Source organism: Leptonotus elevatus, chromosome 15 (assembly GCF_054856555.1).
Source record: "Leptonotus elevatus isolate MCC_2025b chromosome 15, RoL_Lele_1.0, whole genome shotgun sequence".
Taxonomy (NCBI): Eukaryota; Metazoa; Chordata; class Actinopteri; order Syngnathiformes; family Syngnathidae; genus Leptonotus; species Leptonotus elevatus.
The window spans coordinates 16291662-16314580 of NC_141253.1; the positions used below are offsets into that span (position 1 = coordinate 16291662).

At 38.5% G+C, this 22919-nt stretch overlaps 1 protein-coding gene across 4 annotated transcripts in view; it reads left to right on the top strand.

The window, feature by feature from the left end:
* Positions 1-22919, top strand: part of LOC147162163 (uncharacterized) — a 98613-nt gene that overhangs the window by 51180 nt on the left and 24514 nt on the right. For all 4 annotated transcript variants that reach the window (XM_086097188.1, XM_086097187.1, XM_086097189.1 and 1 more), the window contains 28 exons: positions 1261-1965; positions 4719-4763; positions 5013-5132; positions 5808-5846; positions 5948-6001; positions 6069-6122; positions 8951-9058; positions 9164-9217; positions 9769-9822; positions 9892-9936; positions 10129-10182; positions 10376-10420; positions 10512-10565; positions 10882-10926; positions 11033-11086; positions 11968-12012; positions 12266-12319; positions 13867-13911; positions 14012-14065; positions 16024-16131; positions 16542-16595; positions 17139-17192; positions 18533-18577; positions 18831-18884; positions 21456-21500; positions 22209-22262; positions 22436-22489; positions 22564-22617. In XM_086097188.1, coding sequence (XP_085953314.1) covers positions 1261-1965; positions 4719-4763; positions 5013-5132; positions 5808-5846; positions 5948-6001; positions 6069-6122; positions 8951-9058; positions 9164-9217; positions 9769-9822; positions 9892-9936; positions 10129-10182; positions 10376-10420; positions 10512-10565; positions 10882-10926; positions 11033-11086; positions 11968-12012; positions 12266-12319; positions 13867-13911; positions 14012-14065; positions 16024-16131; positions 16542-16595; positions 17139-17192; positions 18533-18577; positions 18831-18884; positions 21456-21500; positions 22209-22262; positions 22436-22489; positions 22564-22617 — 2250 coding nt within the window. The remainder of the gene's footprint in view (positions 1-1260; positions 1966-4718; positions 4764-5012; positions 5133-5807; positions 5847-5947; positions 6002-6068; positions 6123-8950; positions 9059-9163; positions 9218-9768; positions 9823-9891; positions 9937-10128; positions 10183-10375; positions 10421-10511; positions 10566-10881; positions 10927-11032; positions 11087-11967; positions 12013-12265; positions 12320-13866; positions 13912-14011; positions 14066-16023; positions 16132-16541; positions 16596-17138; positions 17193-18532; positions 18578-18830; positions 18885-21455; positions 21501-22208; positions 22263-22435; positions 22490-22563; positions 22618-22919) is intronic.

Genomic DNA, 22919 nt, shown 5'->3' on the forward strand with positions numbered 1-22919 from the left:
TTTTTTTCTTATCGGTCTAATAATCATTAACTATATAACATGGCTGAAGCCTCACCTACCAACAGGCTGACATGTTTCGCCACAATCTACGGATGCCCAAAGTACAACTTTCCGATGGTGCTTGCGTATAGTGTGGGACCCAATGGGTCGAGCACCGCTTACCTTCCACAAGTGGGGTCTATAGCTCGTGATTCGGGCTCCCGTCGCTTGCCACCTTCTGCTTTGCTCTTGCAAGCTTTTACTACTTTAAAAATTTTTTTTTACTAGCTTCTGCCATTAGCCTCTCTTGTTAGCCGGTCCGGCTAAATCCGGCTCACTCTGTGTTTCGGTGTGGCTCGCCGGGCTTCACACTGGCTGCCAATTTGCAGTCGCTCGCCAAGATGCTCGTTTGCTCACGCAAAATAAGAATTGGAGGTTGGCTTGCGAAGTGTGGTCTCTCTGAACCACCGTAGTGTGCGTGCTTCGGAATGCAAGTGCTTCGGCTGCATTCTATGATATAGCGACATCTAGTGGTCAACTATTACACACTGTCACTGTAATTTAGGAAATTGTGTTAGCCTTCAATTTTTTAAATTAAACCAGGGCCCTTAGTAGGGCTTAACAGAGGTGGGCATGTCAATGAAATTTTGAACGTCAGTCATTCCACCATCGTCAACAGTCGGGACACCCTTCCATCATCGTCAATCCGTCAATATTTCAAGATGAACTAAACTGTAATCAACAATCCACCAACAGACATTATTTTAACCTTCCATCATTGCTAAATTACAGCCGCTATGTTAGGACAGACAGTAAATGTAATGGGCAAAGTCCATCAATCATCAGTCCATCAATGTAATAACCACACTTCCGTCTGTCTTAAGTGTATTGTGTTTCCTGTGTCTGTTCAACCTTGTCAATTTAGTGTTGCTGAGTGTTGCTGTCTCTTTAGTTCCTTCTGCCTTGGAGCATATTCATCCATCTTCAGGGTCTCAAATTATCAAAATTATGATTATTATTTTTTTCTAATTGAATTTCTATTGTGGGTTAATGATAAAATCATTATTTTCACTCATGGATGACAACAGTGGCAGCACATCACCGACCTGCCAATTACTGCATTAATAATGTACAGGATTTAACTTTGTCTAATCACCAGACCTACATTACACTGATCAACAGAAGAGTCATAGTCATACATAGTCATACCACCTTCTGTTACTCATATGTATGTATGTCTCACAATGCAAGTGTTCTTTCTTTCTCTTCTTTATCTTTTAGCAAAATACGATGTGGCGACGAGGTGCTCCTCGAGGAGATGGGACTCTGCCCTCAGGAACCAGTCGTAAAGGTGCCGTGGGACACAGAGATGTTTTTGTTGTGGATGAGGACACTGAATTATTTGATCTGACCTTGCAAACTGGCGGACAAATCAACCCTCAGTGGAAGCCTTTCAAAAATGGACTTAAGGGGAACCAGAAGGGGAAGTCTGAAGTGACGTCAAAGCATTTAGAGGACAACATCACAACGGATAAAAAGGTCGACGTAGAAGGAAGCACATCGTCAACGTTCCCAGGAAAACCAACCAATGACATCATTCATCTTGACAGTAGAAATACTCGCAAAAAGCCCATTGTGGCATTTACTGTTCGTCCTAAGCTCCCCTCAGATCCCCGACCACCCTTTGACTCTACTGGACAAACGGAGGCCACTGACGAATGGACCGGCTCTGTCTCACCTACATCTCACGTCATCTACCAAAGCCCTTCGGTCGGAAAGGCTGATGAGCAGGGCAGACAGATAACCACACAGAACAATACATACACTAACCATCCAGCTAAACTCCAGGGAGAACTTCCAAACAAGAGCAAATCTGGAACCATTACCATTATATCTAGAGATCGAGACCTGGTCGTGGGTTCAGATGGCAAACTGTATCGTCTCAAACCTGGAGCACCAGGCAGAATGGGTCCTCCTGGACAAGAGGTGAGTGTTTCTCAAGTTTGGAGAGAAGCGTTTTATTGTAGCGTAGTCGATGTTAGTTTCCTATGGTATAACTTGTTACGTTTTGTTTTCACATTTTTGCATTTAACTTTATCTACAATTACCGACTTGAATTTGAGTCAAGTGTGACGATAGCCAGCAGAAAGATCTGCACCTGGAGGGCAAGCAAGTTTACAGGCAGGCATGTTTACAATTATGCCTTATCAGAGGCCTGTTTCGTACTGCAAGCGCTATCCACTTTATTTCTACATCCCATGAACCTTTGCGTCAATTATGGCAAAACATTTCAATCCCACTAATGTAGCGAGGTAGGAAGATGACATTAAAAACAAAGTGGCCAGCATGTTTAGCTACTTTCTGAACTCTTTCTGTTACTTCAGATGGTGAAATGAGCCATCTCAAAAGCTCTGAGGAGTATCAGTACCTACACAATAGTTGGTCACATTTTGTTAAAAAAAGGTTGGACACAGTCTTATTTACATTAAGGCAAGTGCTAAAAAGTGCTAAAAAACAAAGGCAAACCTTGTACATAATAATTAAGAGGAAAATATTTGTTTACAATTTATTACTATGCTGAAAATGATTAATTAATTGTTTGTTTTAACACAAGAAATAAACTAATTTGTATTGTAATATACATTATCACATTTATTATGAATGTTTTGGTCTTATAGGTTAAGCTTACGCTACAATAAAAGCAAATGAAACATGAAGTAATATTATGGATAGTCTATTACCGATACCAGGTATCAGCATTGGACCGTGATACCTGGCCTAATTTCAAAGTATTGGTACTCGTGACGATGGCTGATACCACCTCTTCTGGCAGTTTTGTAATCAGGAACTAGAATTTAGAAAATGCTATATTGGGATCTACACTGTAGGTTTTTCTTTAAAATTATCTGTCATTGTTTTTGGGGGGTGGCACGGTGTGGAGTTTGCATGTTCTCCCTGTGCCTGTATGGGTTTTCTCTAGGTACGCTGGTTTTCTCCCACATTCCAAAAACATGCACAGTAGGCCGATTGACCACTCAAACTTGTACACAAGTGTGATTGTGTGTGAAAATGGTTGTTTGTCTACGTGTGCCCTGCGATTGGCTGGCAACCAGTTCAGAGTGTACCCTGCCTACTGCCTGAAGCCAGCCGGGATAGGCTCCAGCACCCCCGCGAGGATAAGCGGTTCTGAAAATGGATGGATGAATAAATGTTTTGGGGGGCAATTTTTATGTATCAAAAGTACTAGTGGTTTCGGTATCAGTGACGACTAAGAATTGAGTACTTGTACTGGTGTCGGTCTGTAAAAAAGTGGTATCGAACATCCTCAATCAATATGAAATAGTTTATTCATCTACTTCAGTTAGAGTTCTTACCTTACTAAATACTTTAACTTGCACATTTTTAAGCATTCACTATAACAACGTCACAAACAACGTGTTTGGCTTGTATTTATGCTTTACAGCTTAGGAGAACTGTTTTCTATTAGCCACCATCTGAGCTTGATTAGTGAGTGGATGTTACACCACACAAGCACGTTGAAGTACATGTCTTTGATGCTACAATCTAAGCACGGGGATCAGTATGGTTTTGAATTCTCCAGAAGAGTGTATCATTGTGTTATTTAATATAGGCGGCCATTTATACTAGGATATTAAGTGGGAACCAGACCTTGACGTTACGTCTGGCTAAATCATTAATTCATCTTTAATAAATTGTGAGCTCAGTGTATTCAAATATTGCTCTTTTCCCCATTAAGCAGCCTGATTTGCTTGCTCGGGCTCCAAGAGAAAACAAATGAAGACTCCATGTAAGATTTACTTGGCAATAAGGAAATATTAATCAAATACTGTATAAAATCTCTCAAATCTGGAGGTATTTAATATAAAAATATAAAAAAAACACGATAAAAACAAATCGATCTGCAGCAAAGTACTGTAATATAGCTTCAATGTTGACATAGTGCACATTTTTGAAAGGGCAGTAAAACTCACCATTGCGTTAAAGTATATTACTGCCTACCATTTACATGCATAGAAAACATTTCATCGATGTCTAATAATGAAGTTGCATGGCAAAATGAAGTCGTATGAGCTAAAGGTCACAAAATGTATTACTTTTTCACTCAGTGTTGTGAGCAGCCAGCTAAGTGGATTTGTGTAAGGTCAGATAAGAGGCAAAAACTTGTGCATTTTAAATATGTGTGCATTTTAAATATATTAAATTGTGAGGTCGGTTTAAATGTTACCATTAGAACTGAGTATAATTTTTTTAAGTTGTTGGTGTTGTTTTTTTATTATTATAACGGAACATATGACATTTATCAACACAAGTCATTGTAGGCATGCAAATGATGTAGACATTAACTCGAAATTATATTTTGCCAGAAAAACTTTAAATTGTGCATTAATTGAAACATATTGGACAATATTATTTAAATAACCTAATTTACAATGGTCAACACAATTATAGACGACAAACAATTTAGTTTCATGCCATTTAAATGTGGGTATAAAATGGATAAATTACTGGTATTAAATTCCGTATCCCTCTTCAAAATGGTAAAATATTGAGAGCTCACTGAAGTTGAAAGAATCTGCTTTAAAGCACTTGAAGATGTTAGATGGTCTCGGAATAGGGGATGGTGCCCTATAAAGTGTACGTGCAGGTTTTTATTTATTTATTATTATTTATAGTATGTCACTTTCTTGAGTATTTATAATGTTTTTATGTATCTTTAGGGCTATGCTGGAGAACAAGGGTGGCCTGGATTTAAAGGCGATAAGGTGAGAAAAACTTGTTTTAGCCCTGATGTGTTGACACATTAAACCACTTGGCTTATAATCAATATATGTGTAATATAGTGAATATTCTAATAATTCAATTTAAAGTGTGTATTTTTTTTTATATAAAAATGATCATCTCACCGCTCTTAATGAGCCTTATTCCTAATTTTCATTTGTCATAAACTGCTGCAGCATGAAATCAAATTGTATCAATGCTGATCTATATAAACTGAATTGTGATTCATAAAGGGCAAGCTTGGCCCAGAGGGGCGTCCAGGAAGTAAGGGTGACCGTGGACCTCCAGGACCAGCAGGTTTACCAACCCTGTACCTGTGGAGGAACACGGCTGAGGAATGGGCGGCCTTCCAGGTATAATACACACCTGGATGACTATACTATTGTGAATGTGCTTTGGTTCCTGGTTATGAAACTTGAGGAAGTACCCTACATGTGAGCAGGCGCAATGCGCAGCAAGGGTTACCATCAACTTCTTCTTTAGTCAGATCAGTTCCTGATTGGATTTTCTTCTGTTCTATGTGACAGGATTTTATTATTTTGAATATTGTCAGGATTTTGTTTTAAATGTTAGATAATCAAGACAAAGCAGACTTTGGGTGGAATTAAGGAATCTGTCCCAAAATCCTCCAGATTATCTTCATGTGCGTGTCCCGTTCCCTTGAACTAGACCGCAAACTAAGTTTGAATATGCAGACAGTGCGTGCAAGAAGAACATCTGTGCTCATCTGCGTATTCTTTGAACAATGACTTCAGCCTCATGTTGTGGAATGCACCCCCTGCATGTCAGAATGACGGAGATAATTTTATTAGAGGAAAAGATGAGAGAAATGAATCTGTTAGTGGTTTGTGGGTCGTTATTACACATACTTTGAACTTGTCTGCAGTCACCCCCAAGAGGCCTTTCAATGACAGAGTAAGGAAATGAACTGCAGAAAAGTTTGAGTAATAGAGATGAATGAATAAAGGATGTTGAATTCAATGTCATTTTATCAATTGGTGATTCGTTTTTGTGTTTACTTTTCATAGCAAACCAATTTCTACCAGTTACTCCATGCTGGTTGGCCTGTAAGTATGCAGTGTTGATTAATAACATTTTTTTTTTTAAATCACATTAATTCATATATTTTTATCCTCATTGACCATGTTTATTTATTGTGAGCTTTCAGAGTAAAGATGGCCCTGCTGGGCCACCTGGAGAGATGGGCAAGCCTGGCATGCAGGTTAGGAATCAGTGCTATCCATGCTCAAGGCTCATTCTTGAATGGTTTTCCTGATCTTTCCTCTCAGGGTCCCCCTGGAGAACCCGGGGAACGTGGGCGTCCGGGGATGCCAGGAGAGATGGTAAGTACCAAATCCATAATTTAATCAAAAGTTTTGAATAAGTTCTGCCTTAAATAATGTAGTGTTTTTTGTTAGAATATGCATGTTTATTACATACTGTATAGGCCTGTGATTCAAGGAATAGGCCTATGGATCAAAGATACCAGAGACAAGATTTTGGTACAGCAGTCAGATTATAAGAATGCAATTTAACAGAACATGAATGTAAACAGCTAGAGGGAAACATAGGGATTTTTGCATTTAAAATGTAGATGCAATTAAAGCTTATATAACACAAACCAATTAAATGTAATATGAAACAAGCCTCCTGGAAGTCCACTGTAACCTAATGAAAACAAGCTTGCGTTTTGTACATTGAGATTGGGAGTTTGGGATCATTAGAAACACTCCAGTGTAAATGAAGCGTGTGCCAGGTGGCAGACTTCCATATCTAGGGTTTTAGGCCAGACAGGGTGTAACATAAGAAATGAAGTGTAAATAACTACAAAATGTCTTATTTGGTCAACAGGGGTATTTTTTAGACCCCTTGGAGAAGTGTTGTGTTGTTTATATGGACCAATACAAGCGCAACCAGCTAGCAACAACATCTATTGTGGAGGCCTTGGCAGGAGATTCCTGACAGCAACACATTGCGATGCTTTGTCATTGACATGATCTAATGTCAAACGTCTCTCGGGGACCCACCCTCCTTAGCTCCTGGCCCTGCTAGGCAATTGCCTGCCCTGTTGCAACATAACCTGTTGGTCAGGTCGCCCACATTAATGTTACTTTGCGTCAACTGTACGAAGGGCATGTTGCCATTCTAAGAAGCCAAGTAGGCTTATGTTTTTGTGCATTAGCAAAATTGACTATATGTGTGAATGTGAATGTAAGCGATTGTTAGTTTAAAGCTGCTTTATAGAAGAAATTAAATTTCAAATTAGGGCTAGACAATTAACCAACATTTTATCTCGATCATTAAAACATAATGATCAAAGAAAACCGATTTATGAGCAGAACGCTGTGGCGTGTTTACAAGTTCCCTACGTTGTGAAAGGACCCTGAATGCAACATGTACATTGCCTGGAGCGAATCAGTGTGATTCTGCCGTCCTTAAGCGTCCTTTAAGCTGTTTAATGACTTTCCAGTTGGAGTCAACTGTCAAACTAAACCCACGATAAGGAGAATTACACACAGTGTGTATTTAAATACAAAACGTGCTTCGTTTTTAGCACATCGCGAGCCTAGCGCTAATGCTAATGCAGGTGAATGGAGGATACCATTCAAATGCTAACAGGAAGTTAGCATCAACTTCGGGAGTAATAGTCCTTCAAATAACGAATACAACTCCTGTGGAAACACATACCCACAGGTAAAATAACACAAGGGCACAAATTCTTCCCACTTTGTGAAAAACTAGTTATTTTAATAGAATTCAATCGCAACTTTCTCCTGTTCTCATTGTATGCGTGTACACCATGGATACACGCCACCACACTGCCCATAAAAGGCCAAAACGCGCAGGAACACCCAGTATTTGTTCTGCAATTACTGTAGTGTGTTACTATACAATATTAGTATATTATTATATTCACAGAATGTTCCTTTCCTCAAAATTACAAATATATTCAAGGACTTTTTTGGGGGGGGGTCATACCAACAGATTTCTACATGACATAGCACAAAATAAAATCCCTGAGGTCCCAGGTTAGCCCACTAAGTCATCAGACTTGTGAAAATAACATAAGATAAAATAAATATGATAAAGAGATAAATGTAGTACTTAAGAAGAATGAAAATGCAAGAGGCTTGAATTTCATATAGACTAATAATAAGGTTATGTTATACTTGACAAAAAGAATAGTGTTCAAGAATAAAGTGTTCAATGAGAAGGTATGAATGGCCGTAAGGCTGCGATCATAGTTTTGAGTAAAATAAATTAATGATTGTTTTATTAATCATGATTTTAATCTCAATCAAAATAATCATGATTATTGTTTTTCCAATAATTGTCCAGTCCTAACTGCCACTTGTGGCCGAAAAAGGACTCACTCTTCTCTTCTTCTTTACGCGCATGCTGCGCACACTCGTACAAAATTGTTACATAATACACAGGGCAGCGTTAAACTGTATGTGCCCTACAACTGACTATCTTTGGTGGGACCCACATCTGGCCCAACGTCATCTGGGATTGACTCCAACTCATGCACGAAACTAATTAAGACAGGATGGATGGATGGACTTTTGACATTCAATCAAATTTGATTACAAGCAAAGTTACGGTATGTGAAACAGCAGCCAATACAGTCTGTACTGTAAGATATTAAGAAGAATGGAGAACAGCACCATCTGCTGCAGTGTATCAGTGTGTGTAACTATGCTGTATATTATACAGTGTTCACAAGTGAAATATGCCTACAGAAATATATTTCAATCCATCCATCATTCCGCCCTCCTCATAAGAGCATGACATTAATCATCCTCCACAGTGTGTAATATAATGTAGTGGGCCTGGCTAAGTGTTTTTTTTTTGTTTCTTTCAATCCCAGTAAATCAGTTCTTGTTCTCCACATGTTGTTCAAGATGAGTTATTGCTACCCATAATCTTCATGTCAGGATGTTGCAATCCAGGTGATGTCTTGTCCGTGTGATAAACGGCTCAACTGAAGCCCTCCGACCTCACACACAATGCTAACATAATTTACAGTGTTACGTTCCGGACCTTTTTTTTTTAAACAATTGTTTCCCTAAATCGCTGGTTCATTCAAGTTTTTTGTTTCAACGTGTAAATGTTGCAGTCGTCCCAAGTAGCGTATAATATACTTGCAATCATTTATGTTGTCTAAAAGGGTGAGCAGGGCCCCAGAGGTCCGCCTGGAAGAGCAGGGGCCCCAGGCAGCGATGGGGAAAATGGAGAAGATGGTCACCAGGGGCCACAGGGTGTTGCCGGATCACAGGTAGGTTCTGTGGTTCTAAATAAAAGCTATATAGTGATAGACGGAGTACACGAATGTGTTAATGTAAAACGGAATTACTTAATGTCCCATTTCAATTTATTTCAGGGCCCATGGGGCTACCGTGGTGAGCGAGGTTCGAAAGGAGAAATAGGTGAAGAGGTAAGGACAAAAATGACCACAGCTGTTGTATCATCTAGTTTAGATTTGATAAATGCAATTAAGCACATACATTTTTCCATTTGCTTGACTTTGTGGCATACATTCCATCCTTGTATTTTACATTGATGTCAACTAATTTTCACTTTTGTCATGTACTGTATACTGGGCAGCCCGGACTATACCTAGTGTGTGTTTTGTACATATATCAGTTCAGTAGTCATCCCATTTTTGTCTTATCCATTACACCTGAGCAAAAGCTATAGAACAAGCAAACATGCTTGTGAGGTTAGTTGTTCACTGAGATAAAGTCGTTAATGTTTCTGCCATTAAAGTTTTCCAAAACTTTTTAAGCCTAATTTTTTTTTTTAATAATGTCGTTTAAACTGCACAAATTTAAGGCAATCCGTTTTGGAAGTTGTATTGAAATAATAAAAAATAATATTAAGCTGCCAATGCCTTTTCTACCCCCATGAGAAATGTACACACTTTATTTACACAAAGAACTCATATTAGAGCTATTATGATTTTTTTCCCTTCTTCTTTCCCCACAGGGTCTCATTGGTCGAAAAGGTCCAAGAGGGGGAAATGGGGAACCTGGCGAGAAGGTACATCTCTTGGTGGATGAGGGATTGAACAATTATACAAATACTATAGACTGTATTTGCTCATTCTAGGGTTCAGCTGGTGTACCAGGGCCACCTGGTCCTGTCGGGCCCCGGGTGAGTGCCCTTCACTTGTATTCGACAGTCAATTTCTACTATCTGTTTGGACCCTGTACTTTTTATGTCAGAATAAAATAGCTGTTCGAGGTGACAGCACATCAGATGATCAGTCATGAGATTGACACTCTTTCCTCCTTGTAGAAAAATACACTCTTTATAAAGACTCTGAATCTGAATAATATTTTGCAGGGGCCTCCCGGGAACCGAGGTGGCTATGGTCCAGAGGGCCCACGTGGACCTGACGTAAGTGACATGCCCTTTAAGGGTTCATTTGTTACAAAACTATCTCCTGTATGTTTGAATTTCATAGTCACACTCTTATTTGTTCAAAGTCAGTGTTGTCTTGTTGTGAGATATTGTATTTTGTGTATGTAAGTGCAGTGTTTTTAGTGCTATAATTGTAATGGTAGATAACATTTACACTGCTCGTGTCCAGGGGGAGCACGGATTGGACGGCCTTCCAGGTTGTCTGGGTCTGACGGTAAGATGAAGACAGTCAAAAAATTAAACATGATGTTATGCAATGCTTGTGTTTTACATGGTGCATGTTTTTGTGTGCTTGTCATTGGCAGGGTGCACCAGGCATTACAGGACAAGTTGGTGCTCAAGGAGTTAATGGCTCAAGGGTGAATAAAACGTGACAAAATAATACAATTATGACAACTTTAATTCAGTTGTGCAATTAAGGGATTTTTTAATAAGTTGTGCAAAATGTAATATCATTTTTGACATAAGATGTCAGCTTTATCTTGTGAGACTACAGCTCCATTACATTTTTTTAATTATTTATAGTCCAGCAGTTCGGCAGTGAATTTGGTTCCAGCTGCTGCACTGATTGATGGTTATTGTTTTGACTACCAAATAAGAACATTTATTTTGCTATTGAAATGTTTCTGTGCTGACTAATTACTTTGTACGATTTGTTTATTTTTACCCTTTTAGGGGGACATTGGCCCTGCAGGCAATATTGGCCGCAAAGGGCCACAGGTATTCATTTTGCATGATTATATTTACGCTTGAGTGTTTGTGCTTCCATGCAATGATTCACAGCAGTGTTTCTTATAGTTGATGTCCTCAATTTTCCTCTGACCAGGGCCCTCCAGGTTTAGATGGACAGGTGGGGACCCCAGGACCCAGAGGGCCCCAAGTAAGTAGAATTAAGGAAGTTGTGTATACTCATGAGTCACATGTTGATTGATATAACACCCCAAACCAAAGTTCTAATTCTGAAATTAATTTCAGCTGTTTGAAATTAGATAGAGTCCTTATAACATAAGTGTCTACAAAAAATAATAATTTCAATTTAATTTATTATAATTTAATTTGTGGAATAATTTTGGAACTGACCTGAAAATATGTCAGTTACCTGCTGAATTACAAAAAAAATGTTTAAAAGCAAAGTTTAAAAATAATACTTAAATCAGACATGAGCAGTTAAAATTGTATATATGCCGTAATTTCTTTGGATGTATCGTTATGAGTGTAATAAAAATCGTATATGTGAGTATGAGGATATGATTTATAAATGTATTATTGTATATGCCTATGAATTTCATGTACATATGTTGCTGACAAATGTGTGTATGTTTAAGTGCACTTGTATATATGACTAGGTTTATACATTTTAGTAGGACGAGATACGTTTTTAACTTCCTCCTACCCCTTTTGAACATATAAACTCTTTTCTTTCTTCCTATTCTTGTTTTTCTTTTTTTACTTCAACTTATATTTTATACTTGTAATGTGTTTTGTGTTTTCTTTATGTTTATATGTTCAATAAAACCATAAATAATAATAATAATAATTTGTTAGCATTGGTGTCACCGGTAGACATTTGAGTGTATTTGCTCAGCTTCGTTAGAAACAAGCATAAACTAGGGCACAAAGTAGACAACAAATAAGTGTGGCATTCATATTACTGTAGAGAAGTTGTCCCACTGCTTTATTTTGTTGTATTACTATAATGCCATTGTGTAACCCACTAACTTGTGTCATGAATATGATAAGCTATTTCACATTTGTTTACAGGGAACAACAGGAATGAGTGGTGGAGCAGGGCCGAAAGGAGATCCTGTAAGTATGTTGTTGGTTTATATGCTTTTTTTAAAATGTTGATTTCCATAATTATATCATTTAAAGGTGGTGGCATGAGCGTATCCATGGGCTTTTGTGCCTTAGAATCGAAAGTTTGAGTCCAGCCACGAAAATGTTTTATATTTGTGGTATCGACTGAAAGTGACATAAGTCTTCTCGAAACAAATTACTGTACACAATATTGTACTCAGTATGCTTTTCCCATTGTGTTTTCCGTTTGTTTTCAACCTAGGGGCCAGTAGGCACCATTGGTATGCGTGGTGAACCCGGTTTTGAAGGTCCAGCGGTGAGTTGCAGTCGGATATTCCTCAGGGAATTGCAAACGGGGAATTTACTTAATTCAAACTTGTACATGGGTTGCACATGATTAAAATTTGTTAAACTAGCATATATTATTAGATTATTTTTTAGAAGAATGGAAAATTACATTAGTTTACCATATTTGAATCGTGTGCAACCAATATTTAAGTACTTTTTTCAGTGCATATGTTCATTATGAACATGTATAATATACAGAAATGTAACCACACAACACAAGTGCATTTCTTCCTCTTTTAACTCATTCACTCCCAGCTATTTTCACTGAAGCAATCCCCTTCACTCCCAGCTGTTCTACTGGATTTTAACTGATTTTGCAAGGCCCACAGAATATTATGTTCTATTGCTATAAAAACATGGAACCTACCAAAAGAAAGTTAAGAGTCTCTTCTTTCATCAGAAAAAAGTATATATCTGTTTCAGTTTTGCAGCAATTAGCATTAGAATATAGCTACATTTCATCATTATTCACAAATCTATTTAGAAATGTGAGTAAAAGATATTTTCTTCAACATGGTCCTGGTTGATCTCTTTTGCTCTTCTGCCACCTGCTGGCCGTTTGTGTAATACTACCATTTCTTCTTTGCAGTTGAGAGGCTGCATCCCTTCTGCAAGTGTGCTCTAGCATAAACAAAAAAACATATAAATACGTCTTTGGGACACTTAAAACATTTAAAATAGAACGGATTTATACATTTTTGGGAGAAAATTAGTTGAAGGTAAAACAGAAAACAATTCTTAACCGTATTATTAAGTCACTGTTGGGGCTCGGTGGAGATCCATGGCGTCCGGCATTCAGTCATTTTGTGGGGTTGACAATGACATTTTGAAAATCTGTTTCAAATAGTGTTATTTAATGGATCAAATGAATTGCACCTGAACCTTAACCACTACCAGTTTTATTGGAAGTAGTCACCAGCCCAACAGTGCCCCCTACCGGGTAACTGCTTCCCAGGCTCCAGACCTGTTGGACAGTAAACCACAAGAATACCTTTCCTCTTTCTCCCCTTCGCTCTAGGGCTTCACCAACATTTTACAAAGGTCCAAAATTAACCTAAATATTAGTTGTGCTCATGCATGAATTCATTCTATTGACTCTTGCAGATTATGTGATGTATTGTGGTTGTTTTTACTATTGTCATCATTATTATTCCTCCCCTCCTTTTCTCTTTTCTCTTTTCTCTTTTATTCTGTTATTCTTTTTTGTTTTGTGATATGGACCCCCTGGGTCTGGAATAAAGTTGTTCAATTCAATATGTGCAGGCCTTACGTGTGCACTAATTCTTGAAAACTGGAGCATATCAACATTTTATTAAGACTCCTATTATTCTATAAGTAAATTCATGTGTGTTCTGATTTAATTTTTTCTGCTAATCCCGCTTTATTGTGTTTTTGTACATTTCCTTATTGGACTCAGATATCTTCTTTCTTTCAGCTTTTACATGAATTCAGAATACAGTCTTTATTTTGGTGATGAATTTACATGAAGGCTTTCCTTACTGGCCTTTTGTTTAGGGTGCACCAGGAGAAGCCGGTCCACCGGGTTTCCCTAGCGTTACGGTAAGCTAGTAAAAAAAATATTGTACTGTAATGTTCACGTTATTCAACTCCATATAAATGCTAATTATTAGTAATACTGAATGATGTTTTTCATGTACAGGGCATTCGGGGACCAGATGGGGACAAGGGGATTCCAGGTCCTAAAGGAGATAAAGTAGGAAACAGTTTGACGGCTTCCTGCTTCTACATATATTGTAATGGAAGCAGGTTCTATATTGGGCAGAAAGACTGCGCCAACTGTCAGACCTTCAAATATTCACTAGCATTGGGGTTTTGCACATAAAGAAATACTCATCACTTGCACATCACTTGTATAAAGTTGAGGGAGAGGGCAGACACTCCAGGGTAGTCGAATGTTTCTAATAAATTAACAATTTGCACACGCAGCACTTAACACCCTAATTTAAGGCAATTTACTGCAATCATGGCGCCCTCCAAAGAGGCACCTTGGAACATACACCCACGCAGATCCCACTAGTTCAAAGCAATCCAACTGTAAATCATGAACTACAAATAAAATGCCCCAGCAGAGCGTTTTGCGCCTCTCCACTGGCCATAGAGGACTTGGCGGGGTAGACAGTGGTCAGGCATGCGGATGGTGTGGCTTTAATGATAACGGGTGTGCTGTTCAGTTTCAAGGGAACAGCATGAGAACAAGGTGGAGCCAAGGTCAGTGGAATGCCATTTATATGAAAACTGGGGGGTGCGGAGGTTTGGGTAGTGAGTTGGGACATGACCTCTGTTTTCTGAATGTTAACCTGGAGACCAAAGGATTGGTCGTGACTCGAAATGGAGGTGAGGGCGTGCTGCATAGAATCTGGGCTGTGAGCCAAGACAGCACAGTCATCAGCATACGGAAGCTCACAGATTTGTGTCTTTGTGTGGGCCTGGAGCCGCCGGATGTTGAAGAGGCTTCCATCTAGGCGGTACGCCACTTGGACACCATCTTCATGTCCCATGCTACGGTGGAAGAGGTATGTGTTGCGGAGAGGAGGATGCTAAAGAGCGCTGCAGCCAAGACGCAGCCCTGCATTACCCCAACGTTCACCTTGACTGTAGTTCACCTGTGAGCACTCTGGCTTGCATCCCGTCATGTAGCTACTGGAGGAAGCAGAGAAACTTGGGTGAACCCCAAGTTTGGAGATGGTGTCGAAGGCTTTGCTGAGGTCGAGGAAGGCTATGTAGAGGTTCTTGTGATGTTCTCTGCTCTCCTCCATTAGCTGTCTTAAGACAAAGACCATGTCTGTGGTGGATCTAGTCTTCCGAAAGCCACACTGAGTTTCCGGAAGCACAGCTTCCAAAATGCCAACGGCTGAGCATAATTTTCGCTAGAACTTTTCCTGCGGTGGAGAGGAGAGAGATTCCCCAGGCTGTTTCCACAGGCTGTTCTGTCCCCTTTCTGCTTGTAGATAACCACAATGTTAACATCCTTCCAATCCTGTGGGACAGTTCCCTGTTCCCAGATGTGTTGGATCAGGAGATGCAGGCAGCGCATGAGGAGATACCTTCCGTGTTTGAAAACCTCTGCAGGGATGCCATCGGGGCCAGCACTTTTGTAATTATTTAGGCCCGCAATGGCTTGCCGGGTTTCAGAAAAAAATGGTGGGGTTGTCGAGGTCCATGATTGGTGGAAGGTCTGGAAAATGATCCAGAATGTGTATATCGACAGGGTTGGTGTGGTTGAGAAGACTCTCAAAATGGTTTGCCTAGCGGGCAAGGATCTCATGGCGGACCTTAAAAAGCTTAGAGACATCAGCTGACCGGACTGGGACAATCGCTCGCTTCCTGGGGCCGTACAATGCCTTGATGGCATTGTAGAAGCCCTGAGTGTTGTTGCAATCTGCCAGGTTTTGGATCTCGTGTGCCTTCTGCACCCACCAGGTGTCCTCCATGATTCTGAAGGCTCGCTGGGTTGCTGTTCTCGCTGCAATAAAGGTTTTAAGGGTGATTTTTATTGGGGGGAGGCGGGAGAGGTGCACTGACACGACAGATTTTCTACTGTTCATTGTTTTGATTACCCGGTTCATACTCTAGTTTTCATGTTGTCTTGATTACATACAGTAGTGACTGATTGTTTGTTTGTTTGTTTGTTTGTTTGTTTGTTTGTCTTAGAGTTTTCAAGGGGCTACTGGTATCCGAGGTCCTCAGGGAGAGAGGGGCCCTGCTGGTTCTCCAGGTTACTTTGGAGTCAAAGGTCAACCTGGTCCCAAAGGGATTGAGGTGCAATATACAAGACTTTTGCTAAATTTCAGACTAGTGCATTGTCAGTGCTCAAAAGTGGAATTATAGTAATAAGTAATGAAACTTTTATCACTAAAGGCAAAAAAAAGTAATTTCCCAACAACTTGTACATACAAGGAACAATAATTCCTCTTATTTTTTTCTTACCAGTTTGATTAATCAATAGACAATTTATGGCATGATTTGAAATTGTAATTAATTTGTTCATATTTTTAATTCTCCTTTTAGTTGGCTTTAATTTTGTCAAGAAAATGACCTTACTGAAAGGTATATTACCTGCTTTAGATGTTACAACAAGCTGATTTTTACAAAAGATGAAGCCTTCTGCTGACCTTTTAAAACACTTGATTCTTCGAGTTGTCTTGACCAATTTGTTTTTCCTCATTCAGGGTGCGAATGGTGAAACGGGTCGTCAGGGAAAACAGGGCAGTAGTGGATTAAAGGTCAGTAGACACTGTGGTCCCTGTGCATCAAATCTTAATGTGATGCCACAGCTATCAATGTTCTTTATATGTATCTTTAATAGCCAACCCGTAACAACAGAATGTTAAACAGTTGAGATCTGTATTTTACTGTAATGATGGACTTAATGGGATTTATGAGAAATTTGAAAACTCCACCACACATTTCCACTATTAAGTAAAGCAAGCACACTTATATGCTCCATTGTTCTGAAGCATATTTTTGTTGTTGCCTGAATTGGTAGAATTTGGAATGCTTAGCGACTTAATAGCTACAGTATATATTGAACATTGTTGGTTGTTTGTGCATTGTCAGAAATGATTTGTGTTCATGTTTAACAAGAGCAGCCAAACAACAATTTCATGATATAATTATTGTTATGCACATTGATCAATTGCTTTATTTGAACTTATAAATGGATAAAGAAAAACAAAAAAAAACACATCACAGCACAACATGCAAATAAACACAGAAACCACACACAGGCCACAGTCACATTTATCAATGTGTTAACTTTCTTCAAGGGTAACAGAGGACCAGATGGACGAAATGGCAAAACAGGACCCAGAGGCAACAGGGTACATCTCTTGTGTTTTTTCTTGAATTTGTAAGGTACCATTACATGTAAACAACATTTTAATACAGAAAATAAGAGAGGAGAAAACATTAGGAACAAGAATGCATGAATGGCACTTAAGGAAGTCAAGCTTAAACATGTCTTGACAATAATATGTTATATGTGACTTCACTAGTCTAAACATTTGATTAATATTACATTTGTGGAATATGAGTTTCGAAGCAAAATCCACCTGTTTTTATCATCATAGTTGTGCAGTGCTCAGGCAGCAACCAATTACAGCTCACCTGTTTTCTGAAGCTGAACTGTGATTGGTGGTACCTGAGACCTGAGCAACGGTGATGTCATATTCACTCAACAACAAGTGCCAAAATGGCCGCCTTCTGATTTTGATTAAAAAAATGATGGATTTTGCTGCTTAACTCATATTCCACTAATACAATATTAACTAGAATACCGTATTTAGACTAGTGGGGCTGCATAGAACATTTTGTTGTCAATAAATTTGGGAGGTTAACTTCTCCTTTAATGCCACTTTAGCGCAGAGCTTTGCCTGAACATGCTGAACAATTCTGATTGTTTTACTTATTTGATTGGAAAATAGTGACAAGCTTGAATGCTCTTTTTCAAAACCAGGTAGTTGTAATGTTCTTTTTGTTGTTGTTTTGTTTTGGGGCGGTTTAAACCCAAGCTCTATCGCTTGAATCAGGACTGTCATTACTCAGTGGACTGCAATAACCAAAAGTGAAAATTCCTTAACCTGTACACCAAAATATAACGAGGTCATCTTTAGCATGAGCGTTTTTGAGTTTTTTGGAACATGAAATTTCAACTACGAAAGAAAACTACTACCGTAATAATTTCATCATGTACAACTCTATGAAGTTCCACAATTCTATTTCCTGCATCATTTGGATTAATGTTGCAACTTCATGATGTAAATTGGAAGACAAAAATCCCAGCCAAATATTTCACCAGGGATGGGATATTGTGATTTTCTAGGAATATTGTAGAAGTGATCATATGAAAAAAAAATTGAACACAATTTTCCATGGGTATCAAAACTAGGGCTGTCACTAGCGAATGTTGTTAGGATCAATTATCCTATCAGTTTTTCCATCAATTACTCGGGTAATCAAACACATTTTGATTGTCTAATCAAAACATAACCTCTTGCCTCAAACTTTCTGTGCTTAGTGGTGGTAGGAGGGAAGGAAGGACTTTTAAGTGAAAAACAAGCAAAAAACAGAATCTCTCTACTAGCTCGGTTGCAACCGCTGATACTATAGAATTAATTTGGTACCTTTTATGTCTTTGTCATCCTCTCTGTCTTTTCTCCAGGGTCGATCAGGACAAAGGGGCCCCAGCGGGCAGCCAGGTCCATCGGTAATCTTGTCTGTCAGAAATCTGTTTACATGCAGACAGTCATAAGGCTGTGTGTTAATGTTAGAGAGCATAGGCCAAGGTCATCATCATTTTTTTTTTCATGCTTGAAAAGATTATTTGAATGCTCCGAGATTTTGACGGTCGGCAACCCCAATATATTTTATTTCAAGTAAAACATGAGCTTTGTAAAGAAATGGTTTCATCTATGAATGTTTACATACGTCTGTTTGTGTATTTGATTGACACATTTCAGGGTTTGGCGGGTCACCCTGGACCAGAGGGACCTGAAGGAAAGCCTGGTACACAGGTTCCCATTCTGTCATATTTTAATCACTTGTCAATTATGTGTGTTTTATAATGTACCCCCCCTCTGTCTTTTGTCATGTTTTTAATTACATGAAGTATGCACAACAATGGGATTAACTGTATATATGTATTTATTTATTTATTTATTCTATTTTTTTTATTATTATTTTTAATATCCTGTGCAATAGTCAAAGCTCATCATGTCGAATCAAGATTTTTTTTTTTATTCGCAATATAGCTTTCTTGATTCTTAGATGATATTAGCTGTTTTACCGCAATGCAAAAAATTGTAATTACAAAAAATCCGTACTTGAGACATGGGTGACAGACTTATCATCACAGCAGATCAGACAGTGAGAGAGTGAACAGATTGTAGGGTCCGCCTGGACATGACATGAGTGGAAGGAGTGATCTGATTGCCTGACACAATAAGCACACCGTGACATGACTAGCAGACAAGAAGGGCACAAACAGGACACAAGAAAACATTGAACTCTAAAAAACAGGAAACAGAGCTGGTACTGAAGAAGGTACTGTAGCGCAGACAGGATTGGGAAGTGCAGTGACAGGCGCTTAACAATGTGAAGAGACCATTTTGACAAAAGTGTAACACATCAAGACCAGGGTGGAGCAACTTGAAGAGACAGCAAGACAGGGTCATCATAGCAACAATGATCTTTACTGGGCAATCTACAAGGGGAGAGGAATCATGGACATCGAAATCTGATTCAAGAATCACAATCAGGAAGATGGTTATATACCGGTACTTAGGGTAGGGGTTTGCAAGCTTTCCAGTCAAAAGAGCCATTTCGGGGCAAATAAATAAGCCAAACTGTGTGTAGAGCCGCAAAACATTTTTCATAATGTGATGAAGAAAATAGTGTGTTAGTGTTAGTCTAATGTACTGTTGGGCCCTAATTAGAGCTGCACCACAGCACAAAAATATGAAATACGTACACATTCATTTTCTTCTACCTTGTTTCTTCCGTTTTTGGACTTTTTATGTGTGTGCAATTGTTCATGCATTTTGAGACTTTTCTGCCTTTCTGTCTAGTTTCTGACATTTTTGGGCACTTTATGTACATATGATGGTCATTTTCTGCCTCTCTTTTTCCTTTTTTGACATTTTGTGGCGGCCGTGGCTCAGAGTGTAGAGATGGTCGTTCAGTAACCAGAAGGTTGGCTGTTCTCCCCAAGTCATGTGTCATTGGGCAAGGCACTTCACACACATCGCCTCTAGTGCTACTCACACTGGTGTATGGAAGGTGCGAATGTTTGGTGGTGGTCGGAGGGGCCGTAGGCGCACACTGGCAGCCACGCTTCCGTCAGCCTGCCCCAGGGCAGCTGTGGCTACTTTGAGTGTCTATAAAACCGATGCATTATTATTATTATTATTTTATGGCTATTATTATTTTTATTTTATTTTTTTTCTGCCTTTTGTGCTATCAAATTTTCTGACATTGTTGGCTTTTTTTTTTTTTCACATTTTATGGTGGTTTTTAGGATTTCCTCTTTTGTTTTTTAGGGCATGTTATAGCTGCTTTTTAAGCATTTCTGCCATTTTTAAAATCAATCTTATGACATTTTTGGCAATTCCAAAGATATTTTATGTTGATTTTCTGCCTTTCTTCTGTTGTTTTTGGACATTTTATGGTCACTTTTTGAACGTTTTCTTTTCTGCCTTTTTTATTCAATTTTGGGCAATTTCATAGACAATTTATAGTAATTTTCTGCTTTTCCTCTTCCTTTTTGGACATTTTAGGTAATATTTAAAACTTTTTCATGGACCTTTCCTCTCTCTTTTCTGACAACTTAAAAATTTGGTCTCTGACATTTTTGAATATTTAATTATTCATTTTTACTAACATTAATTGATTTTATGAATATTTTATCTAAAAAAAATGATATGTTAAAAAAAATTATTAACTTCTCCTAGTTTTTGGGAGGTACACATGGAGCTACAGCAGAGGTACTAAATATGTGGCTCCAGAACCGCAGGTTGGCAGACCCTGAGCGGGAAACCTTCAAAGTCTGAACAATCAGAAGCTCAAGCTGAATATGTGAAGAAGAGGGGTTGATGGTACATGGATCATAACGAACAATAGGGAGGCTAGAGGACATAGGCAAGAGGGACAGAGGGAAGAACAAGAGGCCTTACTGGCCGAGGAGTGGCTTGATCAGAAAACTGATGGTGATGATGAGCACACACTGAAAAAAGTCTGTTTGATTTACTTTTTTTTTTTTTAAGTATAAACATTATTTGCACGCATCAAAACCACCAACATGACTATGATTTCAGTCTGTGCAGTATTCATGTTGGTGTTAAAACAATAAGACAGGCTGTAAACAAGCTGTATGTTTTAGTCTGAGCCAGTGGATGAGGAGGGTTACTCTTACTCAGTTTATAAAAAAATATCAAAGAATATAGAGCTCAAGCATATGTGACTGCATAATGTTGAGTTTTCGACTGTTTGTTGGACTAAAATGATACTGAAAAATACGTTTGGAAATATGTTGTTTGCGCTTTGATACACCTCTGCTGCTAGGTAACCCTTTCTTCCCCCTCTGTTAGGGTCCCTTGGGTGCAGCTGGCCCTGTGGGCAATAAAGGGCTCATGGTAAGAGAATCACTTGGTTAATCACCTCCATGTTTACTTTTTGCTAGCATCGGGCCAAAACCTCGTCACAATTTGGCAAATTTCATATGTATTTTTTTAAATCTGACCAAGCTAAAGTGTTGGCTTGCTCTCTATGATGATGTAATGTTAATGGTTGAAAAAACATGTCGTTTTTGGGGTCTTCTGAAAAGTGACGATTTTGTTGGTACAAGGTTTTGGCCCAAAGCCAGCGATATATTCATTTTCTCATCTTAACAAAATCAGTAATTTAAAGTGTACGGATGGAAGTGTCAGAATGAACAAATCTGCATATTGCTGGCATTGGGCCGAAACCTCATATTGTCACAATTTGGTAGCAAATTGGTCCTCATGTGTGGGTGTTTTTTATTAATTTTTTTACAATTATTGCCCAATTTAAAGTGTTGAACGTGGCTTGCTCTTTAACGATTGATTTTCAGAGGTTGAACAAACATGCTATTTTTGGGATCTCTTGAAAAGTGATTTTGGAGGTGCAAGGATTCCGTCTGACGCCAGTGATTTACATGTATCAAACAGACATTATTAAATGCCAAAAAAGCATTTTTTTTTCTACTCACACAGATCAACTGAAGATAACTGTATTTTTTTAAATAAAAACAAATAATATAAATAAAATAATTAAACTATGCCTCTCATTACACTAAAACAAATTGTCTTCTTTCCTTTTAGGGTGTTCAAGGAATTTCTGGAGAAAGAGGATCTGATGGATCTTTGGGTTCGATGGTATGGCTCAGTATACTGTATACCGATGTCTGAAAGCAGATTTCTAAACATGAAAGAAGAGATATATTTAAACCAACAAATCAAACTGTTTTAAAAGCATTTGGACAACCACAGACGAATTAGCTGTACTGTCTTATAGTAATATGATGATGTGTGATGCCTTTACTTTTAAGGGCCTTCAAGGGGCACCAGGACCTCAGGGCTTGGCAGGTGCACCAGGCGAAAAGGTTAATCCACAGTCATGCAACATCTATGGCGCAACGTAAACATACAATATATAATGGAATGTGTGTTATCTCAGGGTTTTACAGGGAAGCCTGGCATGGAGGGACCACAGGGCCCAGTTGGCATGTATGTAAGTGATTCTTTAACATATTAAACAGTAGTCAATTTCAGTGAGAATTCATTTTACCATGATAAGATAACATCCTCAAATACATTTTGATGGTATGCTACGTAGCAATTTGGTGTGGTCGTGGTTATCATGTCTTCCTCACAGACAGGCATGTTTTTAAGTAAAAATTAAAAATTCTTAATTCTTGTCCAAAATTATACAATTCATAAAATTATATATATATATATATATATATATATATATATATATATATATATATATATATATATATATATATATATATATATATATATATATATATA